This window comes from Penicillium pulvis (genome assembly GCF_028828015.1).
Source record: "Penicillium pulvis strain IBT 33274 chromosome Unknown contig_23_segment0_segment0, whole genome shotgun sequence".
Taxonomy (NCBI): domain Eukaryota; kingdom Fungi; phylum Ascomycota; class Eurotiomycetes; order Eurotiales; family Aspergillaceae; genus Penicillium; species Penicillium pulvis.
In genome coordinates this window covers 1,277,718-1,301,620 of record NW_026643075.1, presented here as the reverse complement: position 1 = coordinate 1,301,620, position 23,903 = coordinate 1,277,718, and the positions used below count along the sequence as shown (strand labels likewise).

The following is a 23,903-nucleotide window of genomic DNA, read 5'->3' as shown; positions in this document are numbered from 1 at the left end:
CTTGGAAATGCAGTACAAAGAATAGATTTAGATGGCATCCAGCCCTAAATCAAGTATCAGACAAATGCACCACCCCGACCGTTCCCTCTGGCCTCAGGTGGTTCGCCGTCATGACTGCTCAGCTCGGACATATGCCGACGCCAGCCACTGTTTTGGCGAGACACGCGATAAGGGCGAGTATTCTCAGTGTCTTGAGCTTCGGTAGATGAGGTTATGGAAGCAACGCCCATATCGGACGAGCCAGAGGAGACGGATCTCACACCCATAGCAGTCTCATCGGGCAAAGACGGAAGCGGGTTAGGGTGACGGTGCGTAGAGAAGGAGGACTGAGAGGGCGGTGGGGCGCGGCCATGAGTCGATGAGTTTGTTCGCGTGCGATTGTGACCGCGAGCACTGGACGGGGGTAACTGCCAGCCATCATACTCCTCGACATGTTCTGGTGACACTGCTTGTCGCGTCGGCGGAAGATAGTAAGGGTTCGACCCAGAAGCACCTGGTGCAGAGTAGAGCGCATGGTGGTGGTCCTCATACGGTGGGAAGGCTGCGGTCGACATGGATGACACAGAATCTCCGTGAGGGCGGCTGGTGCGCAATGGTTGGGGTTGGACTTCGCTGAGATCCGACTCGCTGCTCGACCAGCGCTCCAATTTCTCACCAAGACTCTCCTCTGGCTGTACGGTTCGAGAATCTCCCTTCACAAGACCAAGTCGTTCTTCTTCCGTTCCTGAGTTTGTGGTCCGACGAAGAATACCACGGGGCGGACTGGCGAGGCGCTTGGGGGATGGATCACGGGTTGGTTTCATGCGGCTCAGCACGCTGTTGAAGGAGAACTGACGACGTGCGGTGTTCACCGGAGGCTCAAGACTCGGGTCATCGGCTTTCTCATCGGCCCAGGCGATGGATCGAGGGGTGTCGCTTCGCTCACGTCCAAAAGGGCGGGCCGCAGCACCGTGGTATTCTGTGTCAACCGCATCACCATCCTGAGACACCGGGGCATCCTGTGACCCGGTGTTCTTTTCATCCTGCTCTTTCAGTGGAATCCACTGCTGAGGGTGACGCAGACTTGACATCCGAGACCGAGTGTCAGACAGGAAAGAATGTCCACTTTGCTTGGTGGTTGGTCGATCTTCCTCATCCTCTGGATCAGGAAAGTGCGACATCCCGAGCGGTGGAAACTGTTGCTTGATTGAGGGTGATCGAGGGGTAGATGCACGAGACATCGTTGGCCCTTGTCCGAGGACAGTCTTCCGCCGGCGGAGGCCATCCCATTCAATAATTTCGTTCTCACCCGGAGGCTTGAGGGAATCTTCATGTTTATCGTGGAAAAAGCGCCGGGCCTCATCAGACTCCATGGTGCGACGGGCAGTTGAGATGCGGCGAATGATAGAGGCTGCACCGCGGATCGAGTCTGCCCTGGGCTCCGATTCTGGCTCCTCCTGCGTGACCACCTCACGAATTTGGTCCAAATCACCTTTGAAAACAGCAGCATCGGGAACATCTTTAGCAGACTTCGATATCTGAAGAAGGACTACACCGGTGCAGATCTGCAGGAATCCCATAATCACAGTCGTAATTTCCGTGGCAGTACCCTTGAATCCTTGGAACAAGATGGCGGAGGTCACAATCGTGGCACTGGTGAACATGACATAGTAGGTCGGCGTGACAAGGGCCGCATTGAAAAGATTCAGCGCTTTCTGTATATCCGTTAGAGAGCTTTCTGGAATTGAATCAAACTCGACAACTTACGTTCAGAAAGATGATCTCTGTCAGCAACGTGCAAACAACAAAGACAAGTAAAACCCAGAGAAACCACTGTTTATACTGTGGCTCACCCCCGATCCAGGCTATAATCGCTGATCCCAGACCTTGGGTTGCAACCACACTTAAGCCACCAACCATGCTGCAAATGCTGATGTAGACGAACATGCTCTTCTTGCCATATCGGGGCCCTGCCCACCAAGCAGTGAATATAGAACCGACAATGATGACACCTGCATATGTCAAGAATCCAGGCGCGATAACATAGTGTTGCATTTCTTGAATGTTGCTGACCGAAGACTGCTCGGGCGCATTCAACGCAATCACCACTGACCCAACAATGCATGAGAAGCAACCAACTTTGCCGACAAAGCTCAGTCTTTCCTTGAGAAAGATTGCAGATAAGACCGTAGTGATTACCACGGATAAGGCGCCCAAGGGTGTAACTAGGATGGCGTCGACAAAAGCGTAAGCAACAAAGTTGCAGATTTCGCCAATAATCATCAGGGTCATGCCAGTCCACCAAAGAAAATTCTTCAGATAGCCATATCCCTCTCCAGCTTCTTCATTGTACTTAACATTTGCCCTGAGCAGACCAACCTTCTTCAAAACGAACGATATACCGATAAAGACGCCCGATGCGACCGCAAGAGAAATGCCGATCGCCTTGTAGTAGGATGGACGACTGCTGGAGTCGGCCCGGGCGAGGAGGGTGGATGCGTGCGATAATGTATGGGCTTCCATGGTGAGGGGGGTTAATGGGGCGAGAGTTGGAGGAATAGAGACCACTGGCCAGCAGTGGGAGAGTTGTCGCAAGGACGGAGTCGTCCGAAGACGTAACTCGGCGATTACTGAGACACTTGCTCAGGCCACTTTGCGCAGTCAGCGTCTCGCCTGAATTTTTGTTGACTTTGATCCAATCAGATTCAGCAACCCTGGAAACAGAGTCGAAGTCAATAAACAATTGAGACGAATCCGTTCGGAAATTCGGTGAGATCTGGGTTCGGAAAGGCGATCGTGGAATGTTTCTGGAAGCCTAAATCAAGGCGGGGACGATCGGCGTTAAGAATGTTGACGCCGGAATAAAGTGTGCAAGTGAACTTGTGAAATGAGATAAGTGAAGAGATACAGGAGTTGTAGAAGAGAAAAACATAAGAATCGAGGGACAAAAGGACTAAAAGATAGAGAGAATAGGGGAAGAGCAAAAACAAAGATGGCTGGGCCTGTGGGGAAACGGTAAGCCTAAAAGACAGTGACCTGCACAGTACATCAAGTGGGGCGCACCTGCCGCACGATCAGCGGTACCTGCCAGGTACCGACCTGACACATGGTAGCGGTGATTAAAGGTTGCTATATTTAATTAAACTGCCATTGGACGGACTGTGCCACATTACGATGATGATTCAATCCAGACGTAGTAATGAGTCCTGTGCGTCAAGCAAAAGCATAGTTGATAGTGGACGATCATTACTACTTTGTCCAGGTGAATAACCTTGTTTTAAACTCGCATCTATACTCCTTGTATGGGCGTGATTTGCTTCATTACTACCTCGGTACCTAATATACACCTTCAGTAGAAAGAGCACCTGATCATTAATGTCATCATTCATGCCCCGTCTACACAACGGGGATGGACCTAATAAAAAATTCTCTCCCGATTATTGCGCCGAGACACCATGTTTCCGGCCCACGGGCCCATGCCATTCTCCGTCTCAAATGAAGGGTATCCAGTAGAGAAACACATAAGGGAAAAGAACCAAAGGAAAGAAAAGAAAAGAAAAATGACCATACGACGAAAAGTGAGCCTGAAAAGACTACAAAAGAATCACCGCACATGATAACTGGGCTTGCGTTGCCGGTTCACAACGGGTGGTGCTTCGTCAATTGGGTAGGGCGGGCGCACCATGCCGGACATCGGAGCTTGATTGTGTGTGAATAGCGGAGCTGGCATCGCCACTCCTCCCGAATCATCCTGAGATGGGTACGGAATGGGTGTCTTTGGTGGAACGGGTGGTGGTGACATGCCGGCATGGAATATTTGTTCGCCGCTATGATGGGGAGAAGGTTGTGACGATGGTCGACTGTACTCATTGTTATGGCTCGGATAGGGGAGGTCGGCGCTTGAGTGGCGTATCGGAGAAATGGGATAATTATCATGAGGAGCTGGATGGGCTGGAAGTGAGTCGTCTTCCGGAGGTGCTGTCACCGTCACGGTGGCAGGGAGAGGTGGTGATCCATGCGGCTGATACATCTCGACCGGCTCAGCGGGTAGCTCCACAGCAAAGGCATTTGAAGGTGGCGGCACCGAGAAGGTGGGTGCATGCTGCGAGACAGAAATTTCCTCTCGTTCTAGATCAAATGACAGATCATCGCGGTCACCACCGGCCGCCGCATGGTTTGCCAAGCGCTTGTTCATGCGGTCAATCTTGGCAAACTTGACGCCGGCGTCCAGAATCATTTTTTTGACTTCTGGCTTGGCCAAGTATCGTCGTGTATTGGTGCTGATGTCTGCAAGGCGGTTCCACTCGTTCATGCCAAACTCGCCCACACCAACCTCGACGTTGAGACGGTAGTAGTTGTCCTTGCTGACATGACGCTTGGCAAGGGTGTCCCGTAGCATTTCTTGATGGATGTCTTCACAGCCTTCAATCTTCGTCATCAGTCGGCGTCGCGCCTCAGCGAATGTGCCCAATGAGTCGCCAAAGAAACCTTCCCACCATTCATGCTGCCGGTTGTTGGTGCCTGAAGGTCGACGCCCTGTCCCCACGCTAACAAAAACCCCAACCTCTCGGCCAGGCCACTCATTCACAATCGCTTCATCGAGTACCTGTGGTGCCGGGTTGTAGGTGCCGGGTCCTTCATCAATGAAAACGTGTTGACCGATCTGGATAGGCTTAAAGGCAAGCCCGGTGGCTGCAGTAGCACGGCCAGCTTGCCAGATTGTGCAGTCAAACTCCGGTGGGGGTTCTCGGCGAGAGTCGTAGGAGCGTAAAAACACTACTGGTCCGTTGCGTTGGGTGCCTTTGAACAGCGCAGTAACGGCACTAAAAAGTATGTTAGCATTGGGTTTCGAATACTATGACAGAGATTCATACGTCTTAGTCCGGTTTTCCCGGTTATCGTAGAGTGTGGCTTCCGGGTTGCCCCAGCGCATTCCGTTGAGGAAGGTTGACCCTCTTGAAGTTGGTGCTTGGGAATATGAGGCTCCAGATGTGCTGAAGCTTCCCCGGCTCAGAGAGCGCTGGGGTGCGGAGTTCGGGCTGTATGGGAGACTTGCGATGGATGCGCGAGGATTGGAATTGTTGGGCAAGTCATTGCCTTCGGTTTCAAAGACGGTGTGTTCCCGTACACATTCTCGGATAGCTTCCTCCAATTTGGACGCCTTAAATAATGTTGATCGGTAAGGTATACCGGCAATAGTCTTGTCTGTTTCGAACACTTTGCGGGTCATGCGAACGTAGACTTCTTTGCAGGTCTCGAGGTCGAGGCGGAGACGTCCGAGCATGAGCGCAATCAAACCACCGGTGCCGGTTCCCACGATTAAGTCGAAATGCTCGCAAGGCTTGGGAATTTGGTCGCGGCGGGGAGGTTTGCCTTCACATTCGACGTAGGTACGGTACATGAGTTCCTGTAGTATGATGAGCATGGAGTAGCCGCGAACACCACCTCCATCTGTTGTTCGGTCAGCCTTCGAGGTTGCGTACGTGGGGTAATATCGTCAAACTTACCGAGAGAGAGGATCCGCAATGGCGGACCCTTAGTGGTGTCTTTGCGACGCAAATTGGCCGAGTCCATGGCGACTGCAAGTGTTGTTGTGTGAAGCGATAGGGATCGCTTTTTTTTTTTTTTTATCTCGCCCTGCAGCGGCAACTTACCCCCGGCGGGGTTTAGTGGCGCCTTATGCACCGAAGTTGCGGGACAGCTGACGCCTGACCGGTCGGGTGCAAGCGTGGAAGGGAAAGTGTGACACTGGTTACACCACGAGTATTCAAGTGCAGCTTTCAGTTGAGGTGTGACAGGATGAGGAAAGATAGATCCAGCAGGTTCCGAGCAGGCAGCGGTGTTCGATTTGGGGGGGCTTAGTCTAGTCAAGCCACAGTTTGCGGGATCAGACAAAGTTGGTCTTTTTGACAGAGTTGTAAGACGGACAGCAAATACACGACAGGATAAATTCAAGTCGGAAATGAACAATAAGTTATTATTGGAAATTGAATCCACTTGCAACTCATTAACCCATGGATCAAGGCCGCCAGTTACAAGTCAGGTGATGATGTGGCGGTGCATACACGAAATGTTGAACTGACGTAATGATGGCTATGTTTATCCGGAAGCACCGATAAGCGCTTGACTATTGGTGGCTGTGGAGAACTTGCCGTGAAGAGTTCACTGTCATAGATCAACTTGATTGTGTAAGTGATATACATAGTGAAAGTAATCATGGCCATTGTGGCCCTGAGTATGATTATACTACAACCCTAGAATCAAGTTCGATTATCTAAATGACCCTATGAAGGTTGACCATTGGTAATGACCCAATACTTCCATGGTCTTGTAAAGTACTAATTGGTGAGACCGGGCCAATCTAAAGAAAGTCAGCAAACTAAACCCAAACTGCAAAGTCAATTTCCATACCTGTAACAGTCCGTTCTTTACTACGCGCCACCACCCCAACCTCATCGCCTATCCGAATTGTATCCCCGTGACCTGTCCAATGCAGGAACGAATACCGGCCAAAAACAGGGCTGAACCTTGCCCCTCGATCCACCCGCCGATCTTTCATCAACTTCTTCAGCACCATGCCGGTCTCACCCTCGGCCATACTCCCAGTCTGATAATCCACATTCAAACTCTGACATCTAACACAGTTCCCCGTCAACAATAGACGAGCCTTCGTAGGTCCCACAACAAGTTCAGTCCAAAAATCTTCTTCAAATGCTGAATCAGCGCCTGACACGACAATATTAGGCCGGAACTTAGTATGATCCATTTCCTCTCCCTCCGGAAGTCGGGCAGAGACATTATCGATGGAGGCCTGGGAGATAACTAGAAACGGAGCACAGTCCGCAAAGCTGATGCGTGTTTGCCGTAGTCTGACGAGCAGACAATGCGTGCCCCATACCCAGCTGGTGAGAATGAGAGCGGCAGCTGACAAAGCCATTTGAGGGGTCAGACGATCATCCGCCATCATGCCGATGGGATAATCTACAGCCCGGATGAGGATGTAGAGCCAGACAAGTAACACTGGGATGGTTTTGTTCCAAGTGTGCGTCAGGGTTTCGTACCAGATCGTCCACCAGGGCGTTTTATTTCGGTTTTCCGGAGCCATTGTACCCAGGACTTTTCTGGAATTGGTCCCCAGATACGCTAGGATCACCGGAAACCCAAAGCATTCGCTGAACCAATCGTTATATTCGGCACCCATATCATATCCAGTTGTTGGGCTCTTGTGCATCATGACCTGGAATTTCCTTTTCTCCTTGACCGAATGCGGGCGCAGCGGAATCTCTAGGTACTTGGCCTCACGTGGCTTTGCGTCTGAAACATCTTGAGGCGTTGGGGGATTGTATGTGATAGTAACTTTCCCGCTGTCATGTTTGGTTTTAGGGAATTCTACCGCAGTCTGGAAAAGTCCCATTTCTGGATAATGGGGAATGTGCATGTTCTTCAGTATGGTCTTGATGCCATCTTTGTCTGCTTCGACCTTCAGAAGCATATATCGACGGTCAAATTCCAGACCTACGGAAGTAAGGACGGCCGTATCCAAAGAGGCTGGTCGGAGGGATTTAATCGGATAGAGATAGAGCTGGAGGGTTAGCTAGGAGCCTACTCAAACCATTGCAAGCATGATCATCCGCGCATACCTGACTGATCTTCATGGTCACGAATGTAGTGTTGGCCAAATTAATTTGAATGAAGGAAACACTCGAGGGCAAGGCCGAGATGCCCGTTATCTCTCCGCAGCGGAGAAGGTCCGCGCTTATCGGTTATCTTCCCAACTACGTCAGCAATCGAATCTGTAGTGTTCTGGCCTTCAATATTTACAATTTCAGAAGTTGAAAGTTAAATGGTCTTATCAATCATATTCGTGTTGAATCATAGGGGAATATACATAGATGAAAAGGAAAGATGATAAACAGAAAGAAAAATCTACTGGTCCTTGGCCCAAGGCAGGCTGAATGTGCCCACCCAATCCTCCACCTCCTGCCGCAGCAGAACAATCTCTGAGACCTCCTCGCCCTCACCCAGGAACTCAAAGAATGCCTTGAGGGTATTGGGGTTCTTAGCTCCACGAGACTGGGCTTGCTCACGGGCAGCCTTGTCCAGCTTCTGGGTCAAGGTGACAACGCGGTCAACAATGTCAGCGACCCGGCGGAAGTCCTCAGGCTGGAAGCCGCGGGAGGTCATGGCCGGGGTACCGATACGCAGACCACCGGGCTTAAGGGCCGACTTATCGCCCGGCACAGTGTTTTTGTTGCTAGCAACACCACACAGCTCCAGCACCCGCTCGACACGGGCACCATCCACACCACGGTTCTTCAGGTCGACCAGAATCAGGTGGTTATCGGTACCACCGGAGACGATGTTGTATCCAAGGCCACCATTGCTGGTAGACTCACCAAGTCGCTCAGCCAGCGCCTGTGCGTTGGCGAGAACGGCCGTCTGGTACTCCTTGAAGTCAGCAGACTGAGCCTGCTTAAGGGCCACGGCCAGCGCGGTGATGGTGTGGTTGTGGGGACCACCTTGGTGGCCGGGGAAAACGGAGGCATTGATAGGGTTCTCTAGATCGTACATCTCCTTGTTTCCCTTCTTGTCAGTGCGACGCAGACCCTTACGGTAGAAGATCATAGCACCACGGGGACCGCGCAGAGACTTGTGAGTGGTGGTAGTCACCACATCGGAGTAGGGGAATGGAGATGGCATCACGTCAGCCGCAACAAGACCGGAGATGTGGGCCATATCAGTCAACAGGTATGCGCCCACGGAGTCAGCGATCGCGCGCATGCGGGGGTAGTCGACGAGACGGCTGTATGCAGAAGCACCGGCCACAATCAGCTTGGGACGGTATAACTGAGCTTGCTTCTCCAGGGCATCATAATCAATCAGGCCGGTAGACTCATCCAGGCGGTAGGGCAGGGTCTCGAAGTATTTGGAGATGGCAGAAATCTTCTTAGTCGGAGTCTGGTAACCGTGGGACAGGTGACCACCGTGGGGCAGGTCCAGACCCATGAGGCGGTCGTGGGTGTTCAGCAAAGCCGAGTAAGCGTAGAGGTTAGCGGGCGAGCCGGACAAGGCTGTGATAGTGTTAGCGCTCCTCAATCCATGTATCCTTGACGGGGTGGCACCATACGCTGCACGTTCACACCCCACTCCTCCGGGTTGAGACGGAAGGTCTCCAGCGCGCGCTGTTGGCACAGGCGCTCGGAAGCATCAATGTGCTCATTTCCACCATAGTATCGGGCGCCGGGGTATCCCTCGGAGTACTTGTCTGATATGCGATTAGAGCTTGTCTTCTGGAGGCCAGGCATGGGATCTACATACTCTGCATCACACTGCCTAGGGCATCGAGAACAGCTTGTGATGTAAAGTTTTCAGAGGGAATCAAGTTGATAAAGTGCTTCTGGCGGTTTTTTTCCTGAAATTTGGTGTTAGTGAATGCTTCGTATAAAGCTCAAGGCAATGACGTACCTTCTCCAGAATGTTGTAAATGGCCGGGTCCGAATCCTGCAGGGAGGATGAGAGCAGCTGTATGGGGCGTTAGACTTGCCATTCCAACAGCAGAAATATCCATTGGGCTCAGATTATACCTTTTGCTGGGCATCTCGATTGAATGATGATACTCCCCGCACGAGAGGGGCGGATCTAGAAACGAAGGCGCGAGGGGAGATGGCGGTGGTGCGAACACTCCCGAGGGAGAGGCGAGCAAGACGCCCACAGCGAGCAAGAGACATGGTGAATATGAGAAAAATGGGCAATTGCTACAGTCGATAGGGAAGCCACAGCTTTTAATACTGCGGAGTGCCGGTCGCACCTTCCCCGTTGCCCGCGGAAAGCGGAAAACCACACTAGACCTGTTCCAGTTCACCGCCTGGTCCGTGCACGACCGGTCCTTTTTATTTTGCCGAATCGACTCCTCCCTTCCTTTCTTCTTCACACAACTAAAACCAAAATGAAGAGACGGCGTTCTATCTGTGTCAGCACTCGTCGGTGTTGGCCTTCTGGGCCGGTGCTGGACGGGCGCTGCTGAGAGATCCCGCGCCCCATCACCATCCAATAGGGATCATTCTGTCCGATTGGCTTTGTTGTGTAAGCTGTTGCTGAATCGCTCGTACCCTTTTTAGCCTAGCAATGAATAGATATACATAAACTTTGATCGATCCCTTGTACGTCTTGTGTATTATACTTCCCCGGATAGTTCCATAGTCCCGTTTCTATTTCAACGTGCTCCAGTAAAGCTATGTCTACGGTCGGCAGAGGTTGGAATCCATAGCTGTAAGCACTTTGAGATGAACTGTGAACACCTGGGCAACCCTAAAGGTTATCACACATGCATAATCAACAGAAGACCTCGGGATCTAATGCACTGTTTCTATCAATGTATATCAACGGCAAATGCAAACAACATTGTTTAATGTACCTTACATCCATGGATACATAACGCCTATTATGTCATTATTGCAACCTCCAGGGCTGGGGATGGGTGCGGTGTCTGATTATATATATTCCCCAAAGCACATGCTACACCAACGGACTTTCGAATCAAGAGCTCACGTGCTTGAAGTCATGCGATGACCTTCCAAAGCCCAGAGTATAAAGTTTCATTATTGGATTGGATAATTTGAATTCTATCTTGGTCTTTTCAGACCTCGGCCGTATAGCGGTGAGATGAAAGACAGGAAAGACCCATACGTGCACAATCCCATGGCACTCTCAACAGACTCATTAATTACCAGAATATAGATTAGGTGTATGGACCTAATCCACTGAAAGCAACATAATTGAACAAACTCTAGCTTTATGTCCCTTTTGCCTTATCAACCAAAAAGCACGTGCTGCCGGCAGTTCTCCCTGAAAAAGGCCGATTGCCTCGTCAGCTTGGTCTATAGTGGATCTTGAAAGACGGGAGGGAACCTTGGAATAAACAAAAGTTCTGTTTTGATGATCCCAATTCAAATAGTTAGCGAAGTCGTACATATCTAGAGGGCTATAAGTACAAAAGCTATGAGGCTATGATGTTATCGGATGTCGGCCCTTACATGTTTCATGGACCCCCCCGCATATCCCGTGAACACCGTCCTTGATCCCGATGTGTTTAGCTGGTTCATGTTGACTCAAGTCCGGAACCAATTAAAATGCCTTTCAGTTGGGGACAACGATCCAAGCCCCACTTCATGGACTTGCGTAAGATGATTTCCTGTAAAGCGGCACAGACGGACCCCCCAAAAATTGGCCCAAAATGACGCGAAGGCGTGTGCCAGATCTATGTTTAGTGAATAAGTACAGACTTAGTCCTTTAAGGGGCTCTATCGCTATCAATTCTGTACTCCTGGTAGGTGCTGTTCTATTCTGGTTCTCAATAAACCGTCAATCATTGGCCTAGACTTCTTTTCGAGCGGACCCGTTCATCTTCCAAGCCTTCACAAGCCACTAAAAGAGCAATGATCCTCCAGTGCACTAGTGTCTATCCAGTTTGAATGCCGGTTGTTGTTGTGGGTTGTGTTCGGAGCACGTCCTGATTCCTGATTCGTCCTTATCCCCTGCAGGGCCCATTCGATACTGAACTTCAATCCGGTTCTGACGCAAGATTGCCTGGTCGACCTAATTTCCCCATAATTGCCACGACCTTGGGTTTCCCCCCCTTTTTCATACTGTCCAGGAACAGAATTTTGGGTCCGAATTTTCGTGGATTTGGCGCTAGTGCACGGGTACCTGAGTCGACCATGGTCTTATATTAAATGATCCCGCGCCCCGTCTACTCTCCCCTTTTGCAAGTATTCACACTCTCTTGATTCACTCCCGGACCTTCTTGGCCGATTACATTCTTTACTTCAGTCACTCTTTATCAAGACTCTAAATACTTCTTCGAACATTCCTCGAATTTACTCCACATTCCAACATGCGTTTCTCCATCACTTCTCTTCTGGCCCTGGCCGCTGGTGCCACCGCTATTGAGGCTGTCACCGAGACTGTCACCATGTACACCACCTACTGCCCTGAGGCTACCTCCATTGTCCACAGCGGTACCACCTACAGCATCTCCACCGTAAGTTGCACCCGGATCATTGTTGCGCAGCGATCGCGCCCGACACCATAGACTCTATGTGGATCGCATCCGTCTATATCGCAACTTGATTAAAAAGACCAACAATTCTAACATTTTTCCTCCTAGCCCGGACACCTCACCATGACCGGTGGTCACTACACTGTCACTCGCCCTCTTCTCACCTCCACCGTGGTTGAGTGCAAGAAGTGGTAAGCGCAACCTCCACCCAATCAACCTGGAACATCGATCGAACACCGATCGACGCCAAGGATGATTGGAATCCTTTAGAAGTACTGTCATCTAACCTACTCTCTCAGCTCTTCTTCTACCCCTCTGCCCTCCACCCCTGTCGTCTCTGTCTCCCCCAGCGCTTCCGCCACCCTGGCTTCGACCCCCTACGTCCCCAGCGGTGCCGCCGCTACCGGTGTCCCCGGTACCGCCGCTGGCTCCTCCGGCAGCGGTGTTTCCCCCGCTACCACCTCCCAGCCCGCCTACAACGCTGGTGCCGCTAACGTTGCCGGCGCTGGTGCCGGTCTGGCCGCCGTCTTCGGTGTCGTCGCCCTCCTCCTGTAAGCGTAAGCTTGTAGTTTGAGAATGTGATCCGGTACTCGATATTCTGTGTGTTCGCGGTACTCTTCATCTCGCTCGCTCGGTGATCAACGCATCTGCTGTGTGTCGAGGTTCTTGGGAGGATGGGTTGAGAGGTCGTGATCGCGCTGGATGCCAGGCGTTCGATGGCCTTGGGTATGGGAATTTTTTAATTTCTTGGGTGTATATGTCTTGTCTCATTAAGATAATACATAATGGACCTTCGGGTTTTCTTTATGTTTGCCGATGCTGCGGTTTATCTCTTAGCAACTTCTCCTGGATATAATGTTTTTGAACCTCTGAACGACTTACTTATTTACTGGTAGTCAATATGACGTTTGTCTCGTCCATTTGTAGGTTTGTGATTTACTTTCCAATAAGATCAGATGCATCCTTATACTGCTTTATCTTTCATAGCATGTGGACCTTATCGTCTTTTATTAGAAAGTAACTAAAGTTTTGCCTTTATCTTCTTCTCGAAATACTCTTTCACCCTTTCCCTCGCAACCTCAACAACCTCCGCATCCTCAACTGTCGGCGGTACACTGACTGCCGCATCATATCGCCCCTCAACACCATGCTCAACTAACTGCCGTAGCACTCGCCGTAGCGTCTTTCCGCTCCGAGTCTTAGGAATCATCCCCCGACCCTGGATCACGCCGCCCAGCGAAGCGATGGCACCGATTTGTTCGCGGACCAGCGCGTTAACCTCATTAAAAAGCCGCTTGCTTGGTGTTACGGACAACGGATTAGGGTCATCAGTACCTGGTCGAGGCTGGATGAATGCGAAGGGGAGTTGACCCTTGAGGGGGTCTGGGATTCCGACGATGCTGGCTTCGCTGATGGATGGATGAGACAGGATTGCTTGTTCGATGGCGCCTTTCAGAGTGTTAGGATCAATTTTGCCTTTCAACTGGGTATGAGGAACTCCGAGGATTCTTTACCTGTGCTCAAACGGTGCGCGGCTACATTGATGATATCATCCGATCGGGACATGATGTGCACGTATCCATCTTCGTCGATGATTCCCGCATCCCCGGTATCTACCCACCGTCCATTGAAGCGCTTTAGATATCCGTGGTAGAATCTCTCTTCATCCTGGAATAAGCTTGTGAATGCTGTGGGTGCTAGTGGTAGGGCCATGACGATGTTCCCCATTGTTCCACGAGGGACCTCATTACCATCGTCGTCGACGATGCGTACGTCGAATCCGGGCATCGGCAGACCTGCTGACCCTGGCCGGATGGCAAGAGGATGGTCGGCTCCTGTGGCGACTGTACTGGGAACGGCGGCGCTGCTGTTCAGTGCCAATCCAGTGATAGGTGATCCGGACTCGGAAGACCACCAGTTATCAACGACGAGAGCACCAGGTGCCGCAAACTGTGTCAGAAGATTCTGATACGCGTTCACAATGCCAGGTTCACTTCGCTCACCCGCAAGGAATAACGCTCGAAGAGACTTCAGCCCGCCGCGCTGTCCAACTTCCTTGAAGAGCTTGTCATCCGGATCATCTTTGCGGATAGCTCGCATGGCTGTTGGTGCCGTAAATAGCGTATTAACCCCATGCTTCTCTATAATGCGCCAGAATGTTCCAGCATCAGGCGTGCCGATAGGCTTGCCCTCGAAGAGAACCGTGGTTGCGCCGACCAGCAGCGGTGCATACAGAATGTACGAGTGTCCAACCACCCACCCAATGTCGGAGGCGCAGAACATCACATCACCCGGCCCTTTGATTCCAAACAAAGATCGAATCGATAGTTCAAGCCCAACGGCATGACCGCCAGCCTCTCGAAGCACCCCCTTGGGCAACCCGGTGGTGCCGCTCGTATAAATGATATAGAGTCCATCGGTGCTCTTGATAGGTACCGGACCGGCCCGGATACCACGCATGCGAGCACTCTTAACAAGTCGCTGCCAGTTTCGCTGGCCACCGAGCTTATCGGGGTAGTTCCAGCGTAGTTGATCTCGCTGCCACACAATCACCTTGCTGGGTTTGAACTTGCTCGCCGCAACCGCCCCTTCCACCAGCGGCCGATATGGAATGGGGCCCTTGGAGCCCTCAACTCCGCATGAGGCGGTCATGATGGCGCGGGGACGTGCAGCCTCAATGCGTTGCGCTAGCGACTGCGCGGCGAATCCGCCAAACACAGCTGCATGGATGGCGCCCAACCGGGCAATTGCAAGCGCAGCGATGAGCGCCGCGGGTATCATGGGCACTGAATGGGTTAGCAGATAAGACAAGGTGTTTAACTGAGCTTGTACTACGTACTGTAGATGATCACCACGTCGCCTTTGCGGACCCCCTCCTCCCGTAAAACCCCTGCAAGAACCTCGACTTCATCCAGTAATTGCTTGTAAGTAAAATTTTCCGCTGTCTGCGTAACCGGTGACTCCCAAATGATAGCGACCTGGTCTCCAAGTCCATTGTGCACATGCCGATCTACACAGTTATAGGTTGTGGAGATCTCACCATCGGCAAACCAGGACCAGTGTTCATGCCTGACCCCGCTAGGGAGAGTCTTGGATTGGAGTGTCAGAGCTCTGGATGGCTTGCGGTGCCAGTGGAGCCGCTCTGCGGGACCAGACCAAAATTCCTCCGGATAAAGAAGCGACTGTTCCAGCGCTATCTGTTGTGGATGTGGCGTCATGTTTAAGATGAATTAAGTAGTGATTGATTGGGCCCATTAAATTTAGATAAAGGAAACGAGGGATAAGAGCTTGTGTTATACCGTACGTCCCCCGGTATGTGCGTCTCCAAGGAACAGGGAACAAGCGTCGGTGCGATATGATCCGGGGAGACGGAGATGCATTCCATCTCTTTTGCCTCCCTTGACAAGACTTTTAAAGCGAACGCCGAAAATGCGGGGGAGATTTGGCCCGAGGGCCCTGTGCTTTCCCCGCACTGTGGTACCCAGGTGGTACATGTATGGCCGAGGAAGCTACGCGGTGGGACTAAGTACCCGCTTTGTATAGGTCCCATCCAAAAATCAACTCACGAGACGTGAAGTGGGGACCTGATAGCTGAGGCAATTGAGCGGCTGAAACATCACTTTTAGATTTTAGCTAGTGCGAGAAGCTATCGCCTCGACGTCCCCTATTGAACATCATTGGAGATTCCCAATAGCTTGCCATAGAGACTGACCATTAGATAGAAAGATCTGTATTGTCTATATACTTGCTTAAATGGCCGACAAAAAATCAAAAGAAAGATAAACAAGCTCAGTCGTAGGGTATCATATCGAAATGCCTGCTAATGCGCGACTGCGATCTTCTGGCTTCGTTGCCAAAGAATTTTTTTTTTTTGGTTGTTTGTGGCGTCGGGTGCTCCAATGGAATGCAAGACAACCCCCAATCATCCTTCGCTGTAAACACTAGGTGATTGCCTCCCACAAATTGGTGGGGGGTGGAGAGCTGGTGAAAGGTGTGCAAACCAGCGTCGTGCGGTGGATCCCGCAGCTCAAGTGGCGGGGTGCCCCCCCTCAATGGCCCAAATCAAGAGGGATCGGCAAGAGGTGTGTGGGAGCTGAAAGAGACACTAGTCTCCACCCATAGGGGCTCTGGAATGGCGAGCAAAGCGAAAGAGATGAAAAATGGTGTTGTGAGTGTGTGTTTGTGTATATGTGAGGAGAGGAAGCGAGAGAAGAGGCCTGACGCCGAACAAGGTCGTAACCAAAAGACAGAACCACCCTTCCAGATGCACCCAAGACCAATAGGAAAGAAAGAGATAGGAAATAAAAAGAAGCAAACGAGAGCATCAACATGGCTATCACAAGATATTCAATGCTCTCCTTTCCCCCGGACGGACCCGGCCGATCACAGGATGTTGCACTGGAGTCGGCTGCGATGTCTCGACCGATCCGGACGAAAAGACTTGGGATATTCAGGGCCAGCGTCGCGGTCGCGACCTCCAGGCTGGCGACGGTCCTGATTCCGACCCGGCTGCTGTAGCCGTTGTTGGCGCAGCATGCGAACGACATCGTAGAAGGCCTTCTCGACGTTGATGCAGTTCTTTGCGGAGGCCTCGACAAATTCACATCCCAGCTCTTTAGCGAGTGCTTGTCCCTCTTGTGCGGAAACCGCACGCTCCACAGCCTTATCGCTCTTGTTGCCGACTAGCATTACGGGCACGGGCCGCGACGGACCTCCGGGTGCTTGCATGGGGGAGCTCAAGTAACTGGGGCCGGAGGGCGAGCCGGAACTGGATGACTCCTTGACCATCTTGATCTGGTTGTAAAACTTGGTGATACGCGAAAAGGAGGCGCGCGATGTGATGCTGTAGACCAGTACGAAGCCCTCTCCATCCCGAATCCACTGATCCCGCAGTGCGGTGTACTCCTCCTGGCCCGCCGTGTCCAGCACCTCGAGCATACACGACTGTTGATCAATGACGACTTGTTTGCGATAGGAGTCTTCGATGGTGGGATCGTAGGTTTCGACGAAGTGGTTGAGACATAGCTGTAGGTGGACCTCCATGTCAGTTTCTCGGTATTCCCTTGGATTCCTCCCCTCGATCACGGTCGGGAGCTGTTAAGACAAACCTGAATGGTGAGAGCAGTTTTTCCCACACCTCCATCGCCCAGCACCACCAACTTATACAATGTCATTTTCCCCGACATGACGGGCGAGTAGTTTCCGGGAGTGGTCAAGCAGGGGTTCGGGAAGTGGCTAAGAGGGGTATTGAGAACCGCAGGAGGGGTGTAGGCGGTGTCAAAGCAGCAAGAACCCCAATTGTTCCCAAATGACGCAAAGAGAGAGAAGAGTGAAGGGGAGGGGAAAAAGGAAAAAGAGGGGGCCCAAGTTGTGCGAAGTCTGGTCCGGGCAGAAAGTGGCTGGAACTAAAGTGGAGGGAAGAGGAAGGAAGAGAGAAGTGTGGGAGGGGTCAACCTTTGGGAACCTAATGTTTAAGCATGTAGAAAATTAATCAATAAAATCCCCCCAAAAATCAAATAATCAAATCGAGGTCATATAAAATACAAAAAAATATTAAACTCATCAAAATCAAAATCAAAATTGAATATAAAAATAAATCCCATGAACATCAAATCGATCCTCCTTTAAAATAAAATAGATTATGTATACCCAGTCGGCCGGGTCTCCTAGTGCTTTTGGTATGTCATAACCTCAGACCCGGACCGTCCTTTGGTAAGAAAGTATCTGATAGATCATGAACAAAACGTTTCATACATGTACAGAGTATGGCGAGTTCTGACAGTTGCATGAGATCATTACATTCGATTGGGTTCTTTCAAGGGGGCGAAAAGAATGGCAATACGGGAAAGGGATCCCTGACTAAAATCAGATAAAATCAAAAACAAAAATCAAAAAGAATCTGATGATTGGTGTATGCGCCATTATTTTATAGGACTTGGGATTTTTCCTCTTAAAAGTCCGAGCGATGGTATATTAACATGAGATTCTCTTCGAACTTATAATCTTCCCGAGATTCCCCCACTGGCACACACCATTCTCCGAATCTGTAAGAACGCATATGCATTCCCAGGGTAGGAGTGCCAGATCTTCAGGATTCGTCAAAGCAAATTACAAGAAAGAAAAAAAAAAAAAAAAAGCAAGTATCATCAGAAGATACGTTGCCCTCTTGCGCTCTCGTTCTCCTCCACCCCACCGGGGGTAATAACAGCAAAAAAAGGGGGGAAGAACCCAAAGAAAAACCTCGCACAGGGCAAGTCAAGTGGGTAAAAAGATTCCGGGCCCAGAAGCTAACGGCCCAGAAAGAGGAGATTGGGTCAAACCCTCACCAAACCATGACAGGAAGCTGCTTGTTCCCCGGTGGAGCCTCGGGAGCTTCCAGCTAAGCGAGTCCGTGCCTTTCTCTTCCTGTTAGGGCACCATCCGGCCCGGGAGCTTCTGGATTAGAATGGCTTATAGCACGTGGAATTATAATTGCCGGCCCTAAGCATACTCCATAGAATGTCTCTAGGGATCCACAACCTACCGTTTCAAATTTCGAAGTCTCTTCCAGGGCCCTTGCGCAGCTTACGGAAAATTCGATGCAAGAGACTAGAATCTAGTCTGGGCGGGGGTGATGGCTATCACACCGAAAGGTTCAAGCCAAGCTCGAACTGGTTTAGATCCACAGTTCTCTTGTCCCTGAGGACTCTTGGGGCCATTTCAATCTCTTGTGCCCCCACCCCTTTTTGAATACTATACTCCGTATCCTGACCTTTCTTCCCCTTCTCTTTCTTATGTATTCCTTCACGAAGCCGTGGAGCAAAGCACCACTCCGGTGATGACAGGAAATGCATCCACCCGCGGAACGGCGCGTGGATTCCCGCTTAATAGATCGTCTCTCAGGTTTGCCTTGCATGGTGCGCGGTGGAGTCCGTCTGTGGTTGGAGAAAGCCACCCAGTTTAATTTCCCTTCCGAGCCGCTTGGTCTACCAATGGGGCCAATGTGTCCGCCCTCCTTAGCGTCCGGCACGCTGCTCCCGTGTCCCGCGGCTACAGGCCTGGGATGCGCTATCGCGCCCACGATGGGGAACTGCTTGGGTAATCGGACAATCCTTTCGTCAAGCTCTGGACTTTCGGCCTTAGTCCGCCAGTTGGGACCCGCTTGATGACGATGTGACCCATCGTGCACTAAATTATGGATCTCCTTTTTCCTGTTCTGTTGTCTATTATTTTTTTTTGGTTAAGGAAATTTCTGTGGGTTCGCCCCTACTCCGTATATGGTATTAGGATTAAACTCAGCCTCGTTGGATTTAATAGTCATTGCTTGGCTGATATGAATCCTTCAATGTACTCCATATATCTGGATCATCTCAACTAGTCCTGGACCCCAATATCGTAGCGATTGACACACCTTTCTCTCCCATGATCACTTTCGGCCCCTTTCTTTCTTCATGTTACCGTTGTATGCTCCAACGCCGTGGTTCTCCCGCGATGGCCAAGGCTAAGATAGGTCTGATGCGGGAGCAAAAGGGGGCCAAAGGTAGAACAATTCCATTCTCCTAGTCCTGTTTCCGAAGGAGCCAGGGGGGAGTAACGGATCCTCCCGTACTTCTCCGCCGTTAGATGGAGTCGCCATATGGCATTCAACGGTCCGCTATGGTCTCGCCCTGGTAATATCCTCCCCTGTTCTTTGCTTGCCTAGTCTAACTCATCACTTCCTGTCCTGGTTGGTTCCTTTTTCTACGTATAGTCATACGTTGGCACTTTTATTTTTCAGTATTCTTATTCTTCCTTGGGGAAAACCTCTGACAGGGTCTAGCCACAGCAGCAAGCAGCTAGCTTAGAATAAGGTCGCATGAGATGATACTGCATAGGACCGCAGCTGTCATTCTAATCATGTCTGCTCATGTAGCCACTGTGGCGTCAACATGCATATGAGCAGGTACATCATTCAAGGAATAGCAAATATCAAAATTAGATTGCGTCGGGAGCTAGGCGCAAAACGGAGCCGTTAGTTATTAAACTAAACGCAGGAATGTTAGCCCCTAGTCCTTATTGCCATTGCTTTTATTATTGTCACCATGGTGACGGGAAACGCTAGTCATTCTGTCAATTGTTAAATAGGCGTACTACAATTGATGTTAGACGCTCACCCTAGGCACTGCTTAAGGCGGATCAAATAACATCTGGTGTCTGAGAACTAGACTAGCATGCAACTGATATTGGATGTCGATAATCATGGCTGCATGAGGTCTGTCCATGAGGTCTGTCCATGAGGTCTGTCGATTTAAACGCTGTAACATGTCGACTGGATAAAGTTAGGGCATATCGAGACACAGCCACCTAATTTCAAAACGGTGCTATGCTGATGGCTCGTGACGAATCCCTAAATTAGTCACAACGTACCCCTTAAGCACATTATAGGACATTTATTTTTAGTCCACTAATACATTTTACGGAGTACAAGACAGCTACATTAGGTCTCGACGGTAGTAAGACCGGAAAGTGGCATGCAGAAATATTGCATTTCTTCTAGGAGCTACTTAATTGAACACCACAAAATTAGTTGAACACCCTCGCTAACCGCATTCAAATTAGCGCAATATACAAGATTGAAGGAGTAATGTTATTGCGTACATGCCCAGGTACCTACTTGCTCACGCTACTCTATAGAATACTCTAGAATGTTAAGGTGACCAAGAGTGGTGCCCCTTAAGCCACCTTTTCTTACATATATCATGGCTTCAATGAAGCTTTATCTTGTATATTGACGTGAACTGAGCGATATGATGCGATGTCCCTTGATGCTTGATATATCCAACGCTTTGAATTCTAGTAGAGAGACACTAGAAAAAAACCAGTCGATGCTTTCAATGGAAGGCATACAAGAAACATGGAAAAATATGAAAAAATCGGCTCAGGGACCAAGAACGGCAGAAACAAGAGCAGGAACACTGGTATCGTGACAAGAATGCGACAGTGCAAATCATAAAGATCAGAACAGCCAGACGACTAGGGCCATCCAAAAAGAATATTCCAATATACGAGGTAATTATCAGGTTATCTCGTTATCTAGCCTTTTTGACTAAACCATCCCTGATCAAGCTCAGGCTAAAACCCATAACGAATTCGAGGTTCGGTATGGGTTGTGTGTGTGAGGAGCATGTAATTTTTTTATGGGGACTCAGAGTTGAAGTTTTTGTACCCAGGATGATGGGAATATTCACGAACTAGGAGAACTGGATTCCGCTCATAAATTTTGAGCGGGTATATCTTCAAGGATTTTCTTATAGTTTAGAGCGCGGGTCCTTGACAAGCCGAGTGTCAGATTCTACTGGAGTGGTTTTTTGATAAATTCATAGGGAGCTGGGTTCTAAAGGCGGTTTATACCACTAGAGACTAGTAAGACTCCAGTGATAGTAATGAGAGTATTCGAAGATGAAGAGCCTTTTCTTCAGACGTTTGCCCAATTCAGCGATGCATAGAGGCTCGATGAAGAAGGTGCGATGATTTCTTCACTATATCTCATAAGATAATAGAGTACCATGTTCCCTTTGAGACTGACGGAGCCTACTGGCATGAAGAAGCCTAACTTTCGGGTCGATCTAACTGGGGTGCCCGGATTGTTGAATCTGGTAATCTAGTGGGTATTATTCAGCTTCCTAGAACTGCCTATATGATTTTGAAATAATAGAGGATCGGGAGTTTGGTTAACATCCATGCGCTGACATTTTCTATTCACCTGGGGAGAGACTAAGATTATCTATGGCTTCTTTTTTGATGGAATGAGTCACAACTTACTCCCCTACATCAGGCGTCACAAATTCAATACTTAGAAAACGAAATGATAAGGTAGAGGGAGATAACTACATAGAAAGAGAATTATGATCAATAAGAAACATATAAGTACTAGTGACTTAAGAGAAAGTGAGGATGTGTAGGATTCACAATATAAGTAAAATAATAACATAGCATTTCGTAGTGAAGTCTACCTACCTAGCGCATTAGCTACTATATCCTATACCTTTACGATATGTTCCTTTGTGCATTAGGAGTAGAATTGAGATAACAACTCTTATTAATCTCTTGCTTATAACGTTTTTTAATCCTAAATATGCCTAGTGTAGAATACGCTTTCAGATGAATGAAACACCCCCAGATTAAGATAGAATATCTTCTATGATCAATGGCGAGCCTGGTTTACCAATGATGCAATGACGAAATTAAATGAACTCATGACTTAGATAGACATAAGGCTAAGTAAGAATCTAGAAAGACGATGAAAGTGCTATTGTATTTTCACAGATAGAAAATCTTGAAAGCTGGATTTGCTACCCACTTCTACCCCATTCTATAAACGAGAGGGCAGCTGTAAATTAACGTCCTCCAGTACCCCATCGAATGGACAGAGTGAGAAGAACAATTCACGTGAATATCTTGTAAGATTCACCCGCTGATGTGGCAATTGCACCATCTCGTCCTCCAGTAATTCAAACGAAGCGTCGCCCAGTAGCTCGTGACCCCACACCCCATCACCGATGATATTTTCCGTCCGATGCTCATCAAGAAAGATGTAGTGGAGTAAGCTTGACCAACAGGCTTGCAGCCAGCGCCGAGATTTGAAGGAAGAGTATCCGATCGAGGAGTTCAATCCGCGATCAAAATCACCAGCGTCGCTGGCCACGCCTAAAGGATCCTCCTTGGCCCAGAACACCTCAAAATATCCAAATAATGTCCCATCAAATTGACCCAGTAGACCGATTGTATGTGCGTCATCGTTTTGTCTGCGAAGGTATTCATAGTCCTCCTCGAGGGAGTCCCCTTGCATTCCTAAGTCTCTGGTTGGAGAAGATGTTCTTCGTGACTGGTGGAAGAATTCGACATGGGTCGGGTCCTGATGATCAATAACAACCAGAGAAAAGACTTTATCCAAACTTGGAATGTAACGACTGTAAGCGATCGAGCCTGATGCAGATTTGGGAGGACGGAGTGGGTGGCTGCGCCGTAATTTTGTTGTAGACGTGGTCACGTAGTGTACATGTGGCACGGCGCTTTTTGCGGACGCTGTCCAAATCGAATGAGAGCCTAGCGGCGAGGCGCACCCCTGCCAGAAACTGTTGCGGAAAATCACAGAGCATCCATCGGAATCGAGGGCCACCATGGACAGACGCAAGTCCTTGCTTATGGTATCACTACCAGGCCCCTTTAATTGTAGTCGAAATGTCTCTAGGTCGGGTTCGATGGTAAATATCGTGTAGAGGACTAGCCAAATATGACTGAGTGTGACGACTCCAGTACTGCTCCATGCACATATGCCAACGGGACCCTGTCGAGGCCCTTGTTGACGTAAAGCAGTGATTGCGGGAAGACCAGTGGAGGTTGAAACTCTTGGTCTCGTGAATGAAATACTGTCATGGTGGAGTTCTACAGGCAGAGGAGCGTCGCCAGCAAAGCCTTCTTCCTCGCCCAGCTGAAACACCTCATTCTTTTGAGCGTCATGTAATGGAACAAGGTGGAATGTTGTCAAAAATGGGTAAGGAAGACGAATCTTGGTGTTTGCAGACCACATTTTCGAGCCCAAGTTGATCACCACTAGAGGAGACTAAAATTGGTAATGCCTCCGGAGCTGAGGGTTGGCGAAAACTTGGCTTTATGTGCCATGTGTGCGGAACTTTCCAGCCGGGATCAGAGCAGGAACCGGAGTGATGATCGGTCAAGCAATGGTCCCGATGCTGATCATGATGCTGAAACCTGCACACCCTGTAGGGTATTGTAGGGTATCTGTACAACGTATTTCTGACCATTCTCCCCGGTCATAGCTCGTTAATCTCGTATAGTGGAGCTGGTATGTTATTATCGAGTAGAATAACGATATCATATTACGTAG

General features: G+C 49.8%; 8 protein-coding genes across 8 annotated transcripts; 1 reads left to right on the top strand and 7 right to left on the bottom strand.

Moving 5' to 3' along the window:
- Positions 1-56: 56 nt before the first annotated feature.
- On the bottom strand, positions 57-2,502 carry N7503_004743 (DUF803 domain membrane protein; the record flags this gene model as incomplete). The annotated part of the gene is made up of 2 exons (XM_057064290.1): positions 57-1,694; positions 1,747-2,502. 2 exons carry the CDS (start codon positions 2,500-2,502, stop codon positions 57-59), a joined length of 2,394 nt encoding a protein of 797 aa, XP_056922033.1.
- A 1,081-nt stretch (positions 2,503-3,583) lies between these two features.
- N7503_004742 (putative Patatin-like serine hydrolase) lies at positions 3,584-5,553 on the bottom strand (the record flags this gene model as incomplete). Its single annotated transcript, XM_057064289.1, has 3 exons — positions 3,584-4,802; positions 4,854-5,430; positions 5,487-5,553. The coding sequence occupies 3 exons, from the start codon at positions 5,551-5,553 to the stop codon at positions 3,584-3,586; spliced, it is 1,863 nt and encodes a 620-aa protein (XP_056922032.1).
- A 764-nt stretch (positions 5,554-6,317) lies between these two features.
- Positions 6,318-7,634, bottom strand: N7503_004741 (MOSC domain protein; the record flags this gene model as incomplete). Its single annotated transcript, XM_057064288.1, has 3 exons — positions 6,318-6,340; positions 6,391-7,561; positions 7,620-7,634. 3 exons carry the CDS (start codon positions 7,632-7,634, stop codon positions 6,318-6,320), a joined length of 1,209 nt encoding a protein of 402 aa, XP_056922031.1.
- A 271-nt stretch (positions 7,635-7,905) lies between these two features.
- Positions 7,906-9,707, bottom strand: N7503_004740 (serine hydroxymethyltransferase; the record flags this gene model as incomplete). The annotated part of the gene is made up of 5 exons (XM_057064287.1): positions 7,906-9,050; positions 9,107-9,244; positions 9,298-9,391; positions 9,445-9,501; positions 9,564-9,707. 5 exons carry the CDS (start codon positions 9,705-9,707, stop codon positions 7,906-7,908), a joined length of 1,578 nt encoding a protein of 525 aa, XP_056922030.1.
- Positions 9,708-11,872: 2,165 nt separating this feature from the next.
- On the top strand, positions 11,873-12,592 carry N7503_004739 (putative GPI anchored protein; the record flags this gene model as incomplete). The annotated part of the gene is made up of 3 exons (XM_057064286.1): positions 11,873-12,019; positions 12,146-12,228; positions 12,337-12,592. 3 exons carry the CDS (start codon positions 11,873-11,875, stop codon positions 12,590-12,592), a joined length of 486 nt encoding a protein of 161 aa, XP_056922029.1.
- Positions 12,593-13,058: 466 nt separating this feature from the next.
- On the bottom strand, positions 13,059-15,255 carry N7503_004738 (putative acyl-CoA synthetase; the record flags this gene model as incomplete). The annotated part of the gene is made up of 3 exons (XM_057064285.1): positions 13,059-13,486; positions 13,552-14,823; positions 14,877-15,255. The coding sequence occupies 3 exons, from the start codon at positions 15,253-15,255 to the stop codon at positions 13,059-13,061; spliced, it is 2,079 nt and encodes a 692-aa protein (XP_056922028.1).
- A 491-nt stretch (positions 15,256-15,746) lies between these two features.
- On the bottom strand, positions 15,747-17,438 carry rasB (Ras small monomeric GTPase RasB). Its single transcript, XM_057064284.1, has 2 exons — positions 17,146-17,438; positions 15,747-17,062 (listed from the first exon to the last, which is right to left on the bottom strand). The coding sequence occupies exons 1-2, from the start codon at positions 17,221-17,223 to the stop codon at positions 16,421-16,423; spliced, it is 720 nt and encodes a 239-aa protein (XP_056922027.1). The 5' UTR covers positions 17,224-17,438; the 3' UTR covers positions 15,747-16,420.
- Positions 17,439-22,367: 4,929 nt separating this feature from the next.
- N7503_004736 (uncharacterized protein) lies at positions 22,368-23,585 on the bottom strand (the record flags this gene model as incomplete). The annotated part of the gene is made up of 1 exon (XM_057064283.1): positions 22,368-23,585. One exon carries the CDS (start codon positions 23,583-23,585, stop codon positions 22,368-22,370), a length of 1,218 nt encoding a protein of 405 aa, XP_056922026.1.
- Positions 23,586-23,903: the final 318 nt, after the last annotated feature.